The sequence below is a fragment of the Pteropus medius genome, unplaced genomic scaffold, assembly GCF_902729225.1.
Source record: "Pteropus medius unplaced genomic scaffold, Ma_sr-lr_union100, whole genome shotgun sequence".
Lineage (NCBI taxonomy): Eukaryota > Metazoa > Chordata > Mammalia > Chiroptera > Pteropodidae > Pteropus > Pteropus medius.
This window is the reverse complement of record NW_024342467.1, coordinates 13,744,801-13,761,812: the sequence shown is the minus strand read 5'-3', so window position 1 is coordinate 13,761,812 and position 17,012 is coordinate 13,744,801. Positions and strand designations below refer to the sequence as shown.

Here is a 17,012-nt window from a genome sequence, read left to right as displayed (position 1 = left end):
AATAGCATTGGTGACTGTGATCTCTTGAGTAATTTTTATGGTTCAAAAACTTTTGAAATTTATTTTTCTTAGTTGTTGGCAAACTTTTCTACTTATCTAATGTGCCATATTTTTGACATGGACAGATCACCTATAATATTGAACTAGCAGTGCTGTCTTTTTATTCATTTTATGTATTAGCATCTTTCTGTAAGTCTAATTAGAGCTAGTTGTCTTGTAAGATTTGGTAATGTGTATAATTCTTCTTATAGCAAATTCAACTGACTAGCAAATTATTTTCCTTAATATCTGAAAAGCTGTTAAATTTTAAGATTGCATTCTTGACATATGCAACATACCATATAAGGCATTTTTGCATTATATTACAGATGTCACTCTAAGTTTTCAATGCTATCTATTAACTTATCATTCATTTTTAACATCACATATGAATGCATTATTATTAAATAAGGTTAAAAATGATCAGTTTTTAAAAATTGCAGTATTGGCTTTTATTTATTTTGAAGACTAGGGGTTGCATTAAAGTAAAATTGGATGTAGAAAAAGTAAACTGGAAATGCTTTTCTCCCTGGCTCCTGTTCCCAATCTTCTCCCCCTTTACTACTGAGTTTTTCAAAAGATTAATTATCTTCTCCTGGTTCCATTTTCTCCCATTATATTCCTGCTACTGGCTTCTTCCCACACTACTTCTCCGATATCTCAGCAAGATCACTATAGCCTCCTAATGTCCATAATTAGTGAACAATTTCTAGTACTTCTCTTTCTTGGCCTTTCTGGAAGGCCATTCATTAATTCCTCTCCAAAAATTTTGGACTCATTTGGCTTCTGGTCAGCCCATTCTCTCCTGGTCTTCTTGTATTATGTCTTCTCAGCCTTTCTGTGGCCTCCTCTTCCTCTCAGGAGGAATACATAGTATAAGACTTAATAGCTTGTTTGATATTCATTTTTAGACACAGCTAACCAGAAGTCGAACATGTAAAAGAGTTGTTCATGTTGTCTTTCAAAAAAATTCATTTCATTTGGTATATTGGGTCAGGAAATCATTTTTCTCTCTACACCTATTCTTTACTCTTAATTTGACATGAATTTGCATTTTCTTTTCCTTCAAGTAGTCTCAATTAAGGATGCATAGAGTATCTGAATTGCAATAACTGTAAGGAAATTTATGTTGGGTCTTTAAATAAAATTTAGTATATGCCTAAAGAGGAATCTGTTATATCATCTAATCATTAAGGATAACTACCGATTTTTTTCTTAATATCTTTATAATATCTGTTTCTAGTAGCACAGAGCACTTTATAATATTGTCAGTCACTTTTCAGTATGAAAATGCATCATTTTTTCCATTCAAAACTTTAAGCATCAAAATGCTTTTTTGAGATTTTCTTCAAGTGTAGAACTTTGAAGTACCATTAGCTAAGAACAGGAACTTTTACTTCATACATAAAAATTCTCTAAATTGTTCTGTATGTATGAATCTCTTTTCTTGGCTGGAAAACCTCTATTTACCTTGACTTAAAAAATTTATAATAAAACATGCTTTATGAATAAGCATTCTAGAATCAACCAGAAGACTTTTCAAACCCAAAATAAGGATGTGTATGCTAAGGAGCGTGAGCTCAGTAAATCAGGCGATTGGAGTTGGGGAGGGATAGTGGTGAGCCTGTTTGTAAACTTTGGGTTTCTGAATGTTAATTTTAAGCTTCCTTTTTAAAAGGCCCGTATTTGTGGAGCTTATCCTGTCAGCAATATCCTGTGTCAATTGTCAGGTCATGTTTAACGTACAGAGACGTATTAATCTGCCACAGCTAGCACCATGAGAGGCTGGGAGAAATAGAGGGCTCAAGCAGATGAAGAGGGATTAACTGTGTGGATTGAGCAAACTCTTCAATCACTGAACCAGTGATTTTACAAAAGATTAGCTGCTGCTTTTACAAATATTGATTACTGATTTGCTACTCAGAATGGAGATGACATAACTTGTGCAGTTGCTGTGTAGTGTGCTCTGTGAAGTGTACATCATTCATATTAATGGATTTGTCATAGGCATTATAGAAACTGACAGATTTATTATAGCAGCAGTTGCTAGAACTGTTATAGTTCAGGTTGTGTCAGCATATCTATTAAAACTTCAGGATTTTAGAATTTTATAGTATAGCCATAAAATTCATTTCCCAAGTGGATTTTGGAATACCAGTTATAGCTTGGCACAATTATTTTTAGGCATAATTTTACATGAATCAGTCCAAAGGCATTTAAGTTGAAACAGAACAAAAAATACATTATCATGTTATTTTCGTAACATCAAAAATTTAGATTTCTTTCATTTTGAAAAAAAAGTGTTGAATTCATCATTAATGCTTGTTTTCCAACCAAGAGTATATCTAGTCCATGCAGACTTCCTAAAGTCCATTAGTATTTTTTCCAGAACAGGGTCTGTCATGAAGCCTTTGGTTGTTTCTATAATTAGGTAGAGATTTTTAGAAAATATAGAACAATCTGCTGATTAAAAATCAGTGTCTATTTTGTTTCATTTAAGTGACTTTTTTAGAACACTAAAAAAAACAGTAGTAAGAATTATCTGTATCAGAGAAAATATCTTTCTTAATCTTTGTGAGAAATTAGTTTTCTTGTAGATATTTTCATTATGTCCCAAGGCTTTTCAGAGAGTTAAGTTGTGTTTTGAAGGGTGAGCTGGAAGCTTCTAGGTGGCGAGAGTGGTGAGGGGTGGTAAAGTAGGAAAGGTGAGGAGTAGCACGCTCCAGGCAGAGTGAAAGCTGGTGTGGAAACAGGAGACTCGATCTGTTTGAAGAACCAGGTGAATGGGTGTTCTCCACGTCATATCTTCACATGAGTTGAGAGGAATGTCTTTAAGTTGCATTATTTTACCATACAGCTAACATGTATTGATTAAATTAAATCTTCTGGATTAGTGGTTGAAGCTTTTCTGGATGTGACTTAAAAAATATACATTGATTTAATTTAAATTACTTAGAATCCTGTAGACATTTGTTTTTTCTTTTCCATTAAAAAAAAATTCTATTATGTAAAATTTTAAATGGGATGCATGCTTGTAACAAAGAAAATGTTGTTTCCCCCACCAAAAAAACCTCCCTAGAAGAACTGGTAACAGTTCCGAATGTGTCCATCCAGACTTTTTCCCCCTGGACTGTACAAATATATTTGTGCTAGAATAAATGTAGAATCAGATTTTTTAAAAATAGGATATGACTATACATGTTATTGTACAACTTATATTTTTCATCCAAGTATCACGAGCCGGTTTCCACATTAGTACATATCCTTCCACATTAATACACATAGATCTACATATGCATATTTAAATAATACACATTGTTTAAGATGGTTTTATAATGTCCCTCTTGCTGGACATTTTTCGTTTTTCTGCTCTCACAAATAGTATGTGACTGTTTTGGCACATACTCCATGGTGAATCTGTGCCTTATTTTTGTAGAACAGATTCTTAGGAGTTGAATCCTTAAATTCAAATTCTTATCCACAGAGCTGTGGGAAGTTACATTCTCAAAAGCAGTACATGAGAATACTATCTCTTCTTGTCCTCCTTGCTACTTGATGTTATTAAACTATTTTAGTTTTTGCTAGTTTCATAAGTTAAAAAGTAGTACCCTGTTTTTAGTTTGTTTGCTTTAGTTTTTAAGAGGTTCGTTTATTTGTTCAGCAAAATTTAATGGGCACTTACTGTGTCCCAGGTGCTAATCTAGGCACTGGGGACACACAGTGGACAAAACAATTGTGATCTCCAAGCTCATGGAACTTACATCTCCTTACCTAGTGAAGGTGGGGAGATTTGGAGGAAAGACAATTAATGAGTAAACACTCATTTTTTTCTCATATTTCTTGGCCTGTGTACTTATTCTATGAGTTGCCTGGTTCATATTCTTTACCTGTTTTTATGTTAAGCTGTTTATCTTTTTCTTATCTTTATCGTATTGATTTACAGGAGTTCATTTTGTATTGTGATATCCATGAAAATATTTTTCCATCTACCCCTTGAAAAAGTCATCATTTGACAAATTAATGATTGCACTAATTTTTATTCATGTATGGAATTGTAATATCATATCCAGTTTCTTTGGTTGGTAAGAAATTATTGGATCAGTTGCTAAATTTCCATAATTTTTCATCTTCTGAGGAATTTAATGTATTTTGATATTTTAAAAAAGTACATTAGAACTTTGGGTCTTACATGAGACTTGAGGCTATCCAGATGAAAGGAACTTAATTGAATTAATTGATTTAATTAATAACTATTATCTCATTAGGGGGATTGATATAACATTAAATATGTAAAATAAAATTTCAGCGAGAAAATACATCATGATCAGTTCATACATTATCTAATTTCAGGCTGGATTTGTAGGAAAGCATGTAATGGAGTATCTTATCATAAGAGCTTACCATCTTTGGATTGATTTTGAACAAGTTGTGTTATCTCATTTATTCATATGGACTTTGAGTAACACACACTTATATCTTTTGGATTTTGTCTTTTCCATGTTTTTAAGAGATCAGTGTATATTTCAGATATTTATGAGCAAACTACAGAGTCAGAGTTCAGACTGTTTTACTGCCTTAAACTCCCGTGAGGTGTTTGCCAGCCCCTTAACACGGCGATGAGAGGCCGCAGTTTGCCTCGCCTTGTAGTGCGATGTTCACAGGGGCTGAATGGCACTGTTTGTTTACGTGAAATTACATCATTTGTTGCATGTTGGTAAGAAACAGTTTATTCTATTTAATAGTCTCTGAACTCGATTTTTGAAGTTTTAATTTTGACATTTTTAATTTGAATCATAAACTTTAGTGGTGAAATTGTTCTGGTAATGGCATTCCTTAATTGGGAGAAAAGGAGAGCGTGGGTGATTGGGCCGTGTCAGCTCTGTAAACCCAGGGCTGGGGTTGTCCACGGTAAGCAGATTACTAGATTGCCTTATGATGTCTAACTCATAGTAAATATTAGTTTCTGTATTTGGCAGTTGATCTTTTATATCATGGATACTAACTTTCGAACAACATGCTAAAATCTCATGGCCAAAAATGGGCACGTTTTGTACACTACATTCAGTCCCAATTTCTTTTTTTCCTTTTTTGTCTTGTTTCTTACTTTATGTTGGTGGTTATAAAGTTTAGAACTGAATTGGAGGGTGATTAATTGTGAAAGTAGGTATTAAAGTGGGAAAGAAATATAAGGATGACCGCTTTGTTCCTCGCTTGTGATACAGCCCCGCAGTCCCTAACCTTTTTGACACCAGGGACCGGTCGGTGCTCCTATGAGACTCTAATGCCTGATGATCTGAGGCGGAGCTGAGGCGGTGATGCCAGCGCTGAGGAGCGGCTGCAAATACAGATGAAGCTTCATTTCCTCTCCCTCTGCTCACCTCCTATTGTGCAGCCCAGTTCTTAACAGGCCATGGATGGCACCAGTTCCTGGCCTGGGGGTTGGAGACTCCTGAATAGCCCATTCTTGCTATCTGGCTTCTCACTGTTGTCTCATTAGTTTCCTCTTCCTCTCTTCTTCATCAGAGGGGGACTGCACCAGCTCCAGTGAAAGATGTATTAAATTTTCATAAAATTATATTAATGTCTCAAAAATTAGATACTCTGGTAAATACAGTCATCATCCTCACGATCATTTATATTTCTGGCATTCCCTTCTGTTTTCAGTGCTCTGGTGATTGCAGAACCGTATTTTATCAGCTTACTGATGTTCTTTCGATTTTGTATTAAACATTATCTTAGTGCATATTTTATAAACCCTATAAACAAGTATTAAATGAGATTTTAAAAATATTCTACTAAAGCAATATAGTTTACTTCAAAATTGTACTTCTGCATTTTAAATAAGTACACTTGGTGATTTAATGCACATTTAAGTTTGTGAATTGCTGTCTTATGATCCCTTGCTCAACTTTTAGTAAAAAAGACAAATTTGTGAACATATTATTTTAGCCTGAGATTGTAGGTACCGTATGAATGTTGCTCTCCCTGGCCAGTCTCACATATGGCTGTTGACGGTCATTCCCCTCTGAAGCTAAGGATCAGAGGGTTAAACATGTGGTATGCTTTCATTTTCAGGTACTGGAGGAAAAATATAATGCAAAAATATCTATGCATTAATATTGAAATTTTCCTATGTATTCTCTAGTAATTTACTAGGTTACATAGGTAATGATACTTTCTAATTCTTCCAGTTATGCAAGTGCACATATTATTACCAGTTCATAATAAAGAGTAGACACGGGCATTTTATCGTTCTCAGTAACATGTTCTGTGGGTGTTTATGTGAAGTAGGCATATGTTTGAACCTTATGCAAGCTAGAATTATTCTGGCACAGTTAGAACTTTATGGGAAATGCTGATTTGTTTTTGTGTTTGTGTTAGGGTGGTCTTTGTCCAGGCATACGTCTCTGCAAAACTATTATACTTTATAAATATATATGTAAATTTAGAAATAAGGGTATATCCGCGTTACCCGCATCTTGCTGCTCGTTACCGGGCTTGGCTCTTAAGCAGTGACATAAAAGAGCTGTGTTAGTGACTTGCAGGGATCCTTCTTCTGCTTGGGATTTAATATTTACCAAAAGTTTGATCAAGACAAATTGTATTTTGGAAGGATTGTCTGAAAAATGCAGGACGTCTGTTCCTATAGGTGCTCTATGGTCTTATCCTTGAGTTTAACAGTGTTGTTTTGGGAGTTAAGGACAGTACTTGGGCTACCTGCTTCTGTACTCTGTAGAATTGCTTTTACTAAATTTTGCTTTGCCATTATGCTGTTCGCTCAATATGAGTGATGTTATACAAAACAGCCCTATAAACTTTTACTTTACTTACTGTAAAAATGTTATTGCAGACATTGAAAACACATGGGAGAAATTTCTTTCTCATTTCAGTACCAGGAACCAGGAATAGTTGTATGTTCCTCCCTGAGCAATGATCTGTATTTATCTTATGGGCAATGAATCACATAATTTATTATTTCTTGCTTCATGTTCGTTGTTATAAAGCTTATAACTGAATTTTTGGCCCACTCCTGCAAAGTGTAAATGACTTTGTAGTTCTAACTTGTGTGTTCTGCCTTGAATCCTAGTTTTGCCTTGATTTTACTTACATTTTTAATTTTAATTTTTATTTTATTTTTTAATTTCAAATAATGTCATTTATAGAAAAGTTGCAAAAATAGTACAAGGAATTCCCATTTTACCCTTCACTCAAATTCCCTTGACATTAATATTTTTCTACACAGATGTTTGTTTTCTCTTTCCATATATACACACACTTTTCTCTTATTTGCTTTTAATTTTCTTATCCATTGTATCTGTACTAATGCCTAAAATGCTTTTGGATGGGGGGGGGGCATGAAGCAGCATATCACTAAATTAACAATCATAGTAATAGATAAGAATGTATTCATTTTAAACCTGTATTGAAATAAGAGACCTATTTCAGATAGAAAGATAAATTGTATCAGAGAGAGAAAGAGCGAGAGCGAGAGAGCGAGAGGGAGAGAGGGGGAGAGGGAGAGAGAATCCTTAAAACACTTTGAATGGCAGAAGAGGGGAAATGCCAAAGGCATTTTGATTTAAATAAAAAATAGGGAGTTGTTTTAAACAGAAACAGATAACAAATACTAAAGCATGAAGAATGTTTGAGAATGTATTTGCTTTAGTAATCCAACCCAATTTAGTAATCAAATAATCAGAGTAAGACCATAAGTAGAGTCTTTATTCAGAAATATTTATTTTTTATTAACTTAAGTTAGTCATAAAATATTTTCACATTTGATAGTTTTTATACTAAGTTTTTTTCACTTAATATTAATCAACCCTCAATAATAAGATTATCTGGGGAGATAAGAATAGAATGACAATTGTTTATATACCTGTTCTCTTTCTTCAAGGCAAAACCAAAAACATATACTTTATTATTCAATATAGAAGACTTCTAACTTCATATTGCTATTTCAGATACTTCAGATATGATCTTTTTAATGGCTCTAAACTGTACACAGAGCAGGAAAAATAAGTGAATAAAAATGAACTTAAAGAATATTACAAGCTAGAAAAATGTTAATCATATTCTAAAAGTAATTGTACAAATCTATAGCTTAAAACCCACAACATAAAATAGTTGAGTTGCAAAAGACAAAAAATAAAAACTTGCCATGTGGCCTATGAAAATGAAACATACTTGAATTAAAAGGAGCTAAAAGAATGCAGTCTAAGTTATATTCATTTCTTATTTTCATGCAGTTTGCTAGAGGAATCTGCATACACAAAGAGCCTCTTTTTCCTTCCATAAATATCAGTTTTCCCATTACTAATTTGCCTCATGTTTGTGTGTTTGTAAACCAAAATGGAAGTCTTAAAAAGACATTTTTAGGAAGCAAAATGAACTTCTCCAAAATCTTGTAGAAAATAAAACAAACATTATGGAATTTTAAATGTATAATATTTTTAAATATGTCTTCTGCTGTAAAAGAATTAATTTTAAATAATCGTGATTACTTTAATGCCGTAGAGCCGCAATTCTGTGACATTGTCTTAATACAGTGTCTACAGATGGCATTCACTTATTCCATCAACAGTGTGACATAGCATTTCAGAGAATGCGCTTTGTTGGACGGACCTTGGGTCCTGTCTCCACCACTCATTGTATGTGACCTTGATTTCCCATTAGTAACAGGGAGCTAATAATGGTTATTTCTTGTGGCTGTATGAAAATGGAGTGAGATGATGACTGTATCATGTTTAACTCATGGTAAAGGCTTAATAAATGTTAGCTGTCACAGTTATTATTACCTCAAGAACCATGCTGATATTTGTTTATGTGTATTTGTTATTTATATTTGATGATGCTTTTTAAAAGAGATGCTTAAAACTTACAGTCCGGCAATATGGAAAAGGTTATGTTTGATAGATAAAGAAGTACTCGAGTAAAACCAATTATTGATTATTCTTTAAATTTTATACATAAATTATTTGACTTTTCTTTTAAACCCTTTCAACAAATTTTCAATGAAGTCGAGTTTACTTTTTCTAGTTGCCTATTTAGGTAGTATTTAGAGAAGGGCCTGGAACATAATATACTAGTAAATGTTTACTTAATAAATGAATTAAGTGTTCCTTTTCATTTATACTAATCTTTACTGTGTACAATGCCATAAAATATTTTTCATGCATCAGATTTTTTTTTTCCCAAATATCTGTAGCTGGAAAGGAATTTGTATTGTTAAAAAATATTTGACTTTCAAATTTTATTGTAGTGGTTTATCTTTTCAACTTTCTTCTTTTCTTGTATGTGGAACAATGGACTAAAAGCACTAATATTTCTTAGAGTTATCTTAAGTGCTGTCCTATTATATCTTCATAATAATTCTCCATAGTGTGCCCTTGTATTATCTACTTCCAAGGATTTGAAAACTAAAGTTAATGAAATCAAGTCACTTGTCTAAGTCACAGAACTAGTGATCAAGCTGCAATTTGAATCCAAAACCCAGGTTTTTTACCACAATTCTCAGATGCAAAATCAGATTGAGGAAATTAAATTAAATTAAAACCCAGTTCATATTTGTATCTAATTTTGTATTGTTTAGAGTATCTGTGACAATTTTGATATATTTAGACATATTTTAACTTAAAAAAAGCATATTCCACTTTAGGCTTGTATCTCATTTTCTCAAAGTGTTTGTGTATCACAGACTTTTAAAAAAGACTGTTGTTTTTATGAATTTAATTTTTTTCTTGCTACAAAGAAGACGATTAAGATATCGGCAGATACACACACACACACACAACTGTTATGTATAATGGGGGGATGCAGTAGGCACAATAATAGTCCCCCCAAAAGTTCAAATCCTAATCCTTGGGACCTGTGAATATGTTGTTACATGGAAAGGGGGAATTAAGATTGCAGATGGAATAAGGTTTATAATCAGCTGACCTTAAAATAAGAAGATTATTCATGTGGGCCCAGTGTACATACAAGAAACCTTAAATGGGGAAGAAGGAGGCAGAAGAATCCAAACAAGAGTGGGCCATTGTGAGAAAGACTCAACTGGCCATCTCTGGCTTCGAAGATGGAAGGGAGCCAGTGGCCAGTGAAATAGGTCAGCCTCTGGGAACTGGACAGGCAAGGAAATAGACTCTCCTCTAGAGCCTCTAGGAAGAACACAGCACTGATGACATCTCGATTTTAGCCTAGTGGACTTTCGACTTCCGGAACTGGAAGATAATAACTTTGTGTTGTTTTCAGCTACTTAAAAAAATATGGGCAAATACAAAGTAACTGAGAAGTTGTTCTATATAGGAGATAAAGTTTAAGTTCTTTCTGTGAGATCTAATGATCTATTATCAAACAATAGCCTTTATCGCAATATAAAAGTGTAGAGGGTGCCCCGATTATATGAACAGTAGTCTTGTGCTGAGTGAAATTTCTCATATCGAACCTTTTTTCAAATGACTGATTCAGTATATCGATATACTTCCATCCCTGTAAATGACTGAGGGAGTCTGCAGAGGTTTCTGCAAATCAGTAACTCTGGAACTTATAGATAAAAAGCATTTTTTAATTCTATAAGGAATAATTTTAATGCATTATAAAAATGTCATACCTTGTGGTCTATCATTAGAGCAAAGAATCAGAAATCTTAAAGAAGTTTTTATTTTTGTATACCTAAATTTATGAGCTAGGGTCAGCAGTCTTATATTAAAATTTTATCTGAAAAGCAGTCTTCAGATATGTAATTAGGTAATTCACATTCTGGTCATACACTTAAGCATACTCTAAAGTAAAAGGAACAGTTTTAAGTGACTGTGAAGGATAATACAACTGTATGGATAACATAACTCACATACTTTTGATCTATGGCTTTTGGACTATTGAGGAACACACTTGATTTCAGATTTGGCTTAATTCTGATTCTTAATTATTCTCTTAATCATTCTATTACTATTTGAATTTTACATATTTTGGTAGACTTCCATGAAAATTAGTAGCAGCCACAATTATATGTATTATATATTTTTTGATACAAAATAGAGCTTTTGACTGGACTGTGAACAGATCCTTAACATATCTTTTCATGAAATAATTCCTGCATGTATATAGTTATAATATTAATAGCTATTGTCTTCTTTGGTTTCAGAGAGACCTTTTAAAGACCTAGTGGAACTCCCATGAGGCTATTGGAATTTCCATTTCAAGAAGTAGAGTTAATAAAGGCAAACTTGAGTTGTCTTAATGATTATTCAGTTTTTGCTTGGTGGCTTTCAGAGTGTCTTGCCACTTTATAGAGGTGGGGTGGGGGAGACTAACAGATGGCAAACCTGCAAGCTGTAGCCTCTGCTTTTACCCTCAGTGTCATTCACATGGGCCACTATATCAGTCTTTAAAGCCTTGTCCCCAAGGCTTAACCCCCTGGGAATTCTATGGTTCTAGTAATTAGAGGTTGACCATCTTTGTATCTAAGCGTGGTATAAGCCTCTTTTTTCTTTCAAAGGAAATAGCCTGATAGTCTTAGAGATCTCCAGTACTAGTAAGTACCTTCACTGGTTAATTTTTCTGATGACAGTAAAGGTGTGGTAAGTGAGAAAATAAGCTCTGTGGAAGGACTATACTAACGTAACATAATTAGTAATCTTTTGCTTTCTGTACTGGTTATTTTCTTAAAGGTTATTATTTCATATGTCCATTAAATACGTAATAATTTTCTTTATGCCACTAAAAAATCGATGAAAGGACTTGAAATTCCAAATATTCTGTATAGAGGGGAGAATTATTAGAATATGAAAATGTTTAATTTATAGATTTGTTTTTTTTCATAGATATTCCAGGCCAAGAATCTAGCTAGGAATCAAACTTTTGAAATGACATAAACAGTTCTAAAATTGTTTTAGAATGTTAATATTAAGGGTACATTGGGAACATACAGTTTTTCTATTTTTATACAAAATTATAATGCATGAAATATTGATACTTAATAATAAACTTCAATTCTGATGACCACTTCTTAATACCATGAGGTATCACTCTTTTATAGTACATTAAGTTATTCCTTATAAAATTAAAGATCTAAAGGAAGTTATCAGTTATTCTAAAAAAAAAATGTGTTGTAAATATTGAGTCCATCTTGGACTTGGCCATTTGTTACTGAAAATATGAGAAAAAGTATTAGTGCATTTATATTTAAAGGAATCCTAGAGTTGGGAGGGCCTTAGAGTCGACCTAATCTAATTTTTTCATGTTTTGGATGAGGAAACTGATACCCAAAGAGGTTTAGTGACCTGCTGAAGGTCACGAATTTGTAGAACTGGGGATTCATTACAGACCTCTTTAACCTATGTCACGCATCTTGAAGTCAGTATTAATGTAAAACTAAGCTTCTAGGTCTCTGCTGTACCACGAAACCATTTCATTTAATATTTATATTCAAGTTAAGTTTAGGTTTATCTTTCTTGTTAGGACATAGTCTTTATGTTTTGTTTTGCAGGTATACTGGTGAATTTTCACATGTAAAACCTTTTAGAATACTAGTGAATTCTTTGCATGTAAAACCTTTTAGAATAATAAGAAAAAAAATGTCAGCAACTCTGTGTTTTTGTATCTATTATTTGTATCTATTCTCTAGAAACAGGGAAGATGGCATCTAAGTTTGTGTGTGCAAATGTGAAGTAAAGTGTAATTAAATTGCACTTATGAAATGAGTTCTGAGCCAGTAATAGCTCTGGGAACTGTTTTCTAAAGCTAAATTCCCAATGTACCCTTCAGCCAGAAATGTCTACAGGATCTTGGACATCATCTGGAAAGATATAGGAAACAGAGCATTTTTCTATTTTTATGCAAAATTATAATGCACGAAATAGTGACATTTAAAAATAAACTTCAATTCTGATGACCACATCTTAAACTGAGAAGTTAACCTAGAAATAAAATGAGCACTGAGATGGTAGAAGGCGGTAGAAGAGGGTATTGCTAGCATGAAATGAGAAACTAAAACGGTTAGTATTCTTGGAAAATTGAAGCCTTATGCGTGTTTTAAATATAAAGCAATCATTAAATGAGTGGATACTGTAACAAAAAGGAGTGGTTTATTTCTCAAATTCAGGAATGCTATAATGAACAGTCATTTAATAAAGTTTATCACATTTAAGTTTGGAAGAGATAAAAGGAAGCACTATCTCTCTCCAGAGGCGGCCAATTTATGGAACTCAGTAGCGCAACTCTCAGGTGAAAATGAAGAATTTAAAAAGATCTAGATAAACTTATGGGTGTTTTATTCATATGAGTTGAGAGAAAAAAAAAGATATTGTTGAGAGACTTACCCTTAACATTTTGTAGTTCACAGAAAACAGTCATATTATGTGGTGTCAGAATATTTGACTGACTAGACCAAGATCCTGGCTCAGAGTGAAAATTCTTATGAGCAGAAACAATCTTTTTTATATATCTCCTTTTCTAACATTTAGGGAAATATAATCTTCAGTTGTGTAGATGGCAAAATTATACTAATTGAAACTTTAGCTTTTATATTGAAAACTATGTAAATACCAAGTAATAAAAGGAAAAGCCAGTAAAAATAAGAGTAAATGGAAGCTAGTAACAGGTGAGACTCAGTAACCTAACAGGAATTTTGTACAAAGTCTAGATTGAACAACCGTAAAACCATGACTATATTAATGCAGTGAAACTCACAATATTATAATAATTTATTAATGACAATATAGGAAAAATGAGGCTTTAGAGTCCTTAGAAATCTTAACATTTAAATTGGTCATCAAAGCTGCATATCAAAAAATAAGAAAGATAGGGAAAAACAGGTGTCTCTTTTGAAAAAGTCTGTGAATCACATCCCTTGACACCTACCTATTCATAGCCCTATAGGAAGAGCCAAATATGTAGAAAAAAGGAAACTGAATAAAAAGTTAAGTCCAGCACTTAGTAGTTAGAACCTCTATAGATTAAAAAAAAAAAAATTTAAGTCGCTCTTTGGAATCGATGCCTCTCTCTATGTGTTAGAAAAATAAATACATTTCAAGAGGTGTGAGACTGGGATAGAGTGTGCGCACGTGTGTGTGGGCATGCGTGTGTGCGTGTGCGTGTGTGTGTAGATTAGGAGACATGTCAGTGTTGTTGGAGAAGGCTCAGAAATAGTGCATCAAGACACCGCGATGCAACTGTGCTGAACAAAATTGTGAATTAAAGTCTGTTAATTTAGATTATTTTGAGAAAAGAGGTACAAAAAAGAAAGGGATGATTGGATTTCTCTTTTCTCTCAACTCTATTTTTCCACCTTTTCCTATTCTGCATGCAGGAATGCAACTGTTTACCTTATTGATACCAAGACTAGTTTTATATCCAACCTACCTAACATCTAAAAATGATTCTTCCTGCCAAAGGAAGTTCATATTTTTCTCTGAAATTCAAATAATTATTTTTTATTTTAAATAATTTTTAATAGTTAAAACTTTTTTTTAACAATAAAACTTATTTCTTAAATACATTACAAGTATTTAGGTATTCCAGTGTTTTTAATCCTAAGTAAAAGGGAAAAGGTTAAAACAGTAGTTTAATAAAATTGCCAAGGTTTGGTAATACCTTGGTTTTTAGATAATTTGTTTTTTGTTTTCATACTTTGGAGCTCTTCTCCATTTTTCAGATTCTAAAATCTATTCCTTTAGCTTGCTGGTGGACTACATCCATTATATACACAATTTGTTTTTAAGGCAAAAGTTTCAAGACACATTCTAGAACTCTTGAGTAATCCTTTAAAAACAGTGGTCTTGTGAGTAAAATACCAACCTAACTGTAAGAAAATTTGGATTCCACTACTGCCTTTTTTCCACTGAATTGCTAGAAATATTGTAGGCACTTGATAATTGTTTATTTCCATTCACTGTGACCTCGTTGCCATTTTGCATGTTTCAGATTCCCAAATTGTAATTTGGAAGAAGACCCATTCCTTGCCTGCTCTTGTAGGGTGTTAGTTTTAATGTCTAGTATTTTGAGCTGCTTTAGAAAAAATAGAACTATTATATAAGCAGTACAGCTCATATTGTAAAAAGAAAAGAATCTTTGTCAGTATATCCTTATTTCCTGAGGGTACCAAAAACTTGTGGCCACTTAAACAAGCTCTTGTAGTAATCATCTGCAGGAGGATTAAGATGCCCTAGAACAACAGTCCCCAACCTTTTTGGCACCAGGGACCTGTGCTCCTATTAGAATCTAATGCCTAATGATCTGAGGCAGAACCGAGGCGGTGATGTTAGTGCTAGGAGCGGCTGCAAATACAGATGAAGCTTCGCTCTCTTGCTTGCTGCTCATCTCTTGCTGTGTGGCCCAGGTCTTAACAGACCATGGACTGGTGGTACCAGTCCCCATCCCAGGGGTTGAGGACCCCTGCCCTAGAGTATGCCTTAATTTTTTTCTCTCCTTGGTTGGGATATAATATCTCCATCAACCAAAAAGAAATCTTTGCTTCTAAAATAACTACAATGCTTAACTTGTGCAATTAACAAATCATGCTTTTTTTCATCTTTATGATTAAAATTCTCTAAGCAACATTGAATAGTCATACATTTACATTGGCATTCATTCATTTGAACTAATATTTAAAATTATACTAAAATATAATAATATTTAATTATAGCAATTAATAAAAGCTAACACTTACTGAATGCCTACTGTGTGCCAAAGGATTAAGGCTCAGTGCTAAACTTGTTTTTGGGACAAGGGTGTGAATTTGGATAGTGAAACAAAGCTGATAATATAATTGTGAAATTGTTAGAAAGATGTGTAATTAGCCGTGTTGCATAGTTTCTCATGGTGAGATAATGTAATTGTGGTGTTTGGCAAATGTTTGGCAGCTCTTTTTTGTTTCCTGCCAAGTAGGTTTATATTAGCCTTACCTTCCTTTTCTTCATGTGTCTTGATACCTACATTTGTATAGTCTTAATTCTTTGGGTCAGTGTGAATCTTCTTAAATGGTGACATGCTACTGATCATTGTTGGTAGTGGTATGAGGTCTAAATGATGTAAGAATTCATGTTTTTTAAAGAGAAATTACTACTTTTTATATGGTGTTATAAATTTTCAATTTCCACCATCAAAAATATTAAATGTTTTCATGTTTATGATGCTATACAAATAAAATGGTTCTTCTAAGAACTTAAAATTGAACGTATCCAAGTACCTATTAATAAACTTTTGTTTTTTTATTTTTAAAAATTACATGTACATTAAACAACTCCTAGATAGCAAATAGCAAAAAAATGTTTAGAAAATTAAATGTCTCTGTGAGTACAAGCAGGAAGAGAATATTTGTTGTAAATAAAGAGAAGCAAATTTTAGCATTTGTTTTGGGGAAAATTTTGTTTTTGAGGAAAAATCGTTTTATGCTTTACTTGATAGGAATAGGGACATGCAGGTAAGAGTCAATACGCAACAAAATTCTTGAAGAGTTAATCCAGCATAAATGTAAAGATGCTTCTATGATTTGTTTGAAATTCCTAACTACTATTTCAGGGATTTATTTCATTTATTTATAATAGTTTCCTAGTCCTTTCCCTACACTATAGATTCAAAAGTATTGCCCTTTAGTGATCATTCGGTTACATACTATTATTGTATTTTTGGGAGCATAATATTTTAAGAAAGGAGTATAGAACTTTTCTTTTTTCCCCTGTTGTGGTTTACAGAAGGAGAGGGACTAGTCTATAGAATGGATCTGAAACAAAGCTTATGGACTTAGACTTAATTCGTTAGGGTAATTAAAAGTACAGCGAATCTAATAAGATCTGGTACTTGGTTTTTCTGAAATGGATTACTGACTGACTGTTTTTTTTCCCCCTCTACTTCCCACAGGAAACCAGTTCCCTCCAATTGCAGCACAGGACCTTACTTTTGTTTTAAAGGCTGGCTATCTTGAAAAACGCAGAAAAGGTAAACTGTAAGATTCTAATGCAAAATCTAAACATGGT

At 33.2% G+C, this 17,012-nt stretch overlaps 1 protein-coding gene across 3 annotated transcripts in view; it reads left to right on the top strand.

Annotated features, from left to right (window-relative positions):
- The window catches only part of SKAP2 (src kinase associated phosphoprotein 2), a 159,510-nt gene that overhangs the window by 75,233 nt on the left and 67,265 nt on the right, over positions 1-17,012 (top strand). For all 3 annotated transcript variants that reach the window (XM_039862591.1, XM_039862590.1, XM_039862589.1), the window contains exon 5: positions 16,897-16,974. In XM_039862591.1, the coding sequence (XP_039718525.1) occupies positions 16,897-16,974 (78 nt within the window). The remainder of the gene's footprint in view (positions 1-16,896; positions 16,975-17,012) is intronic.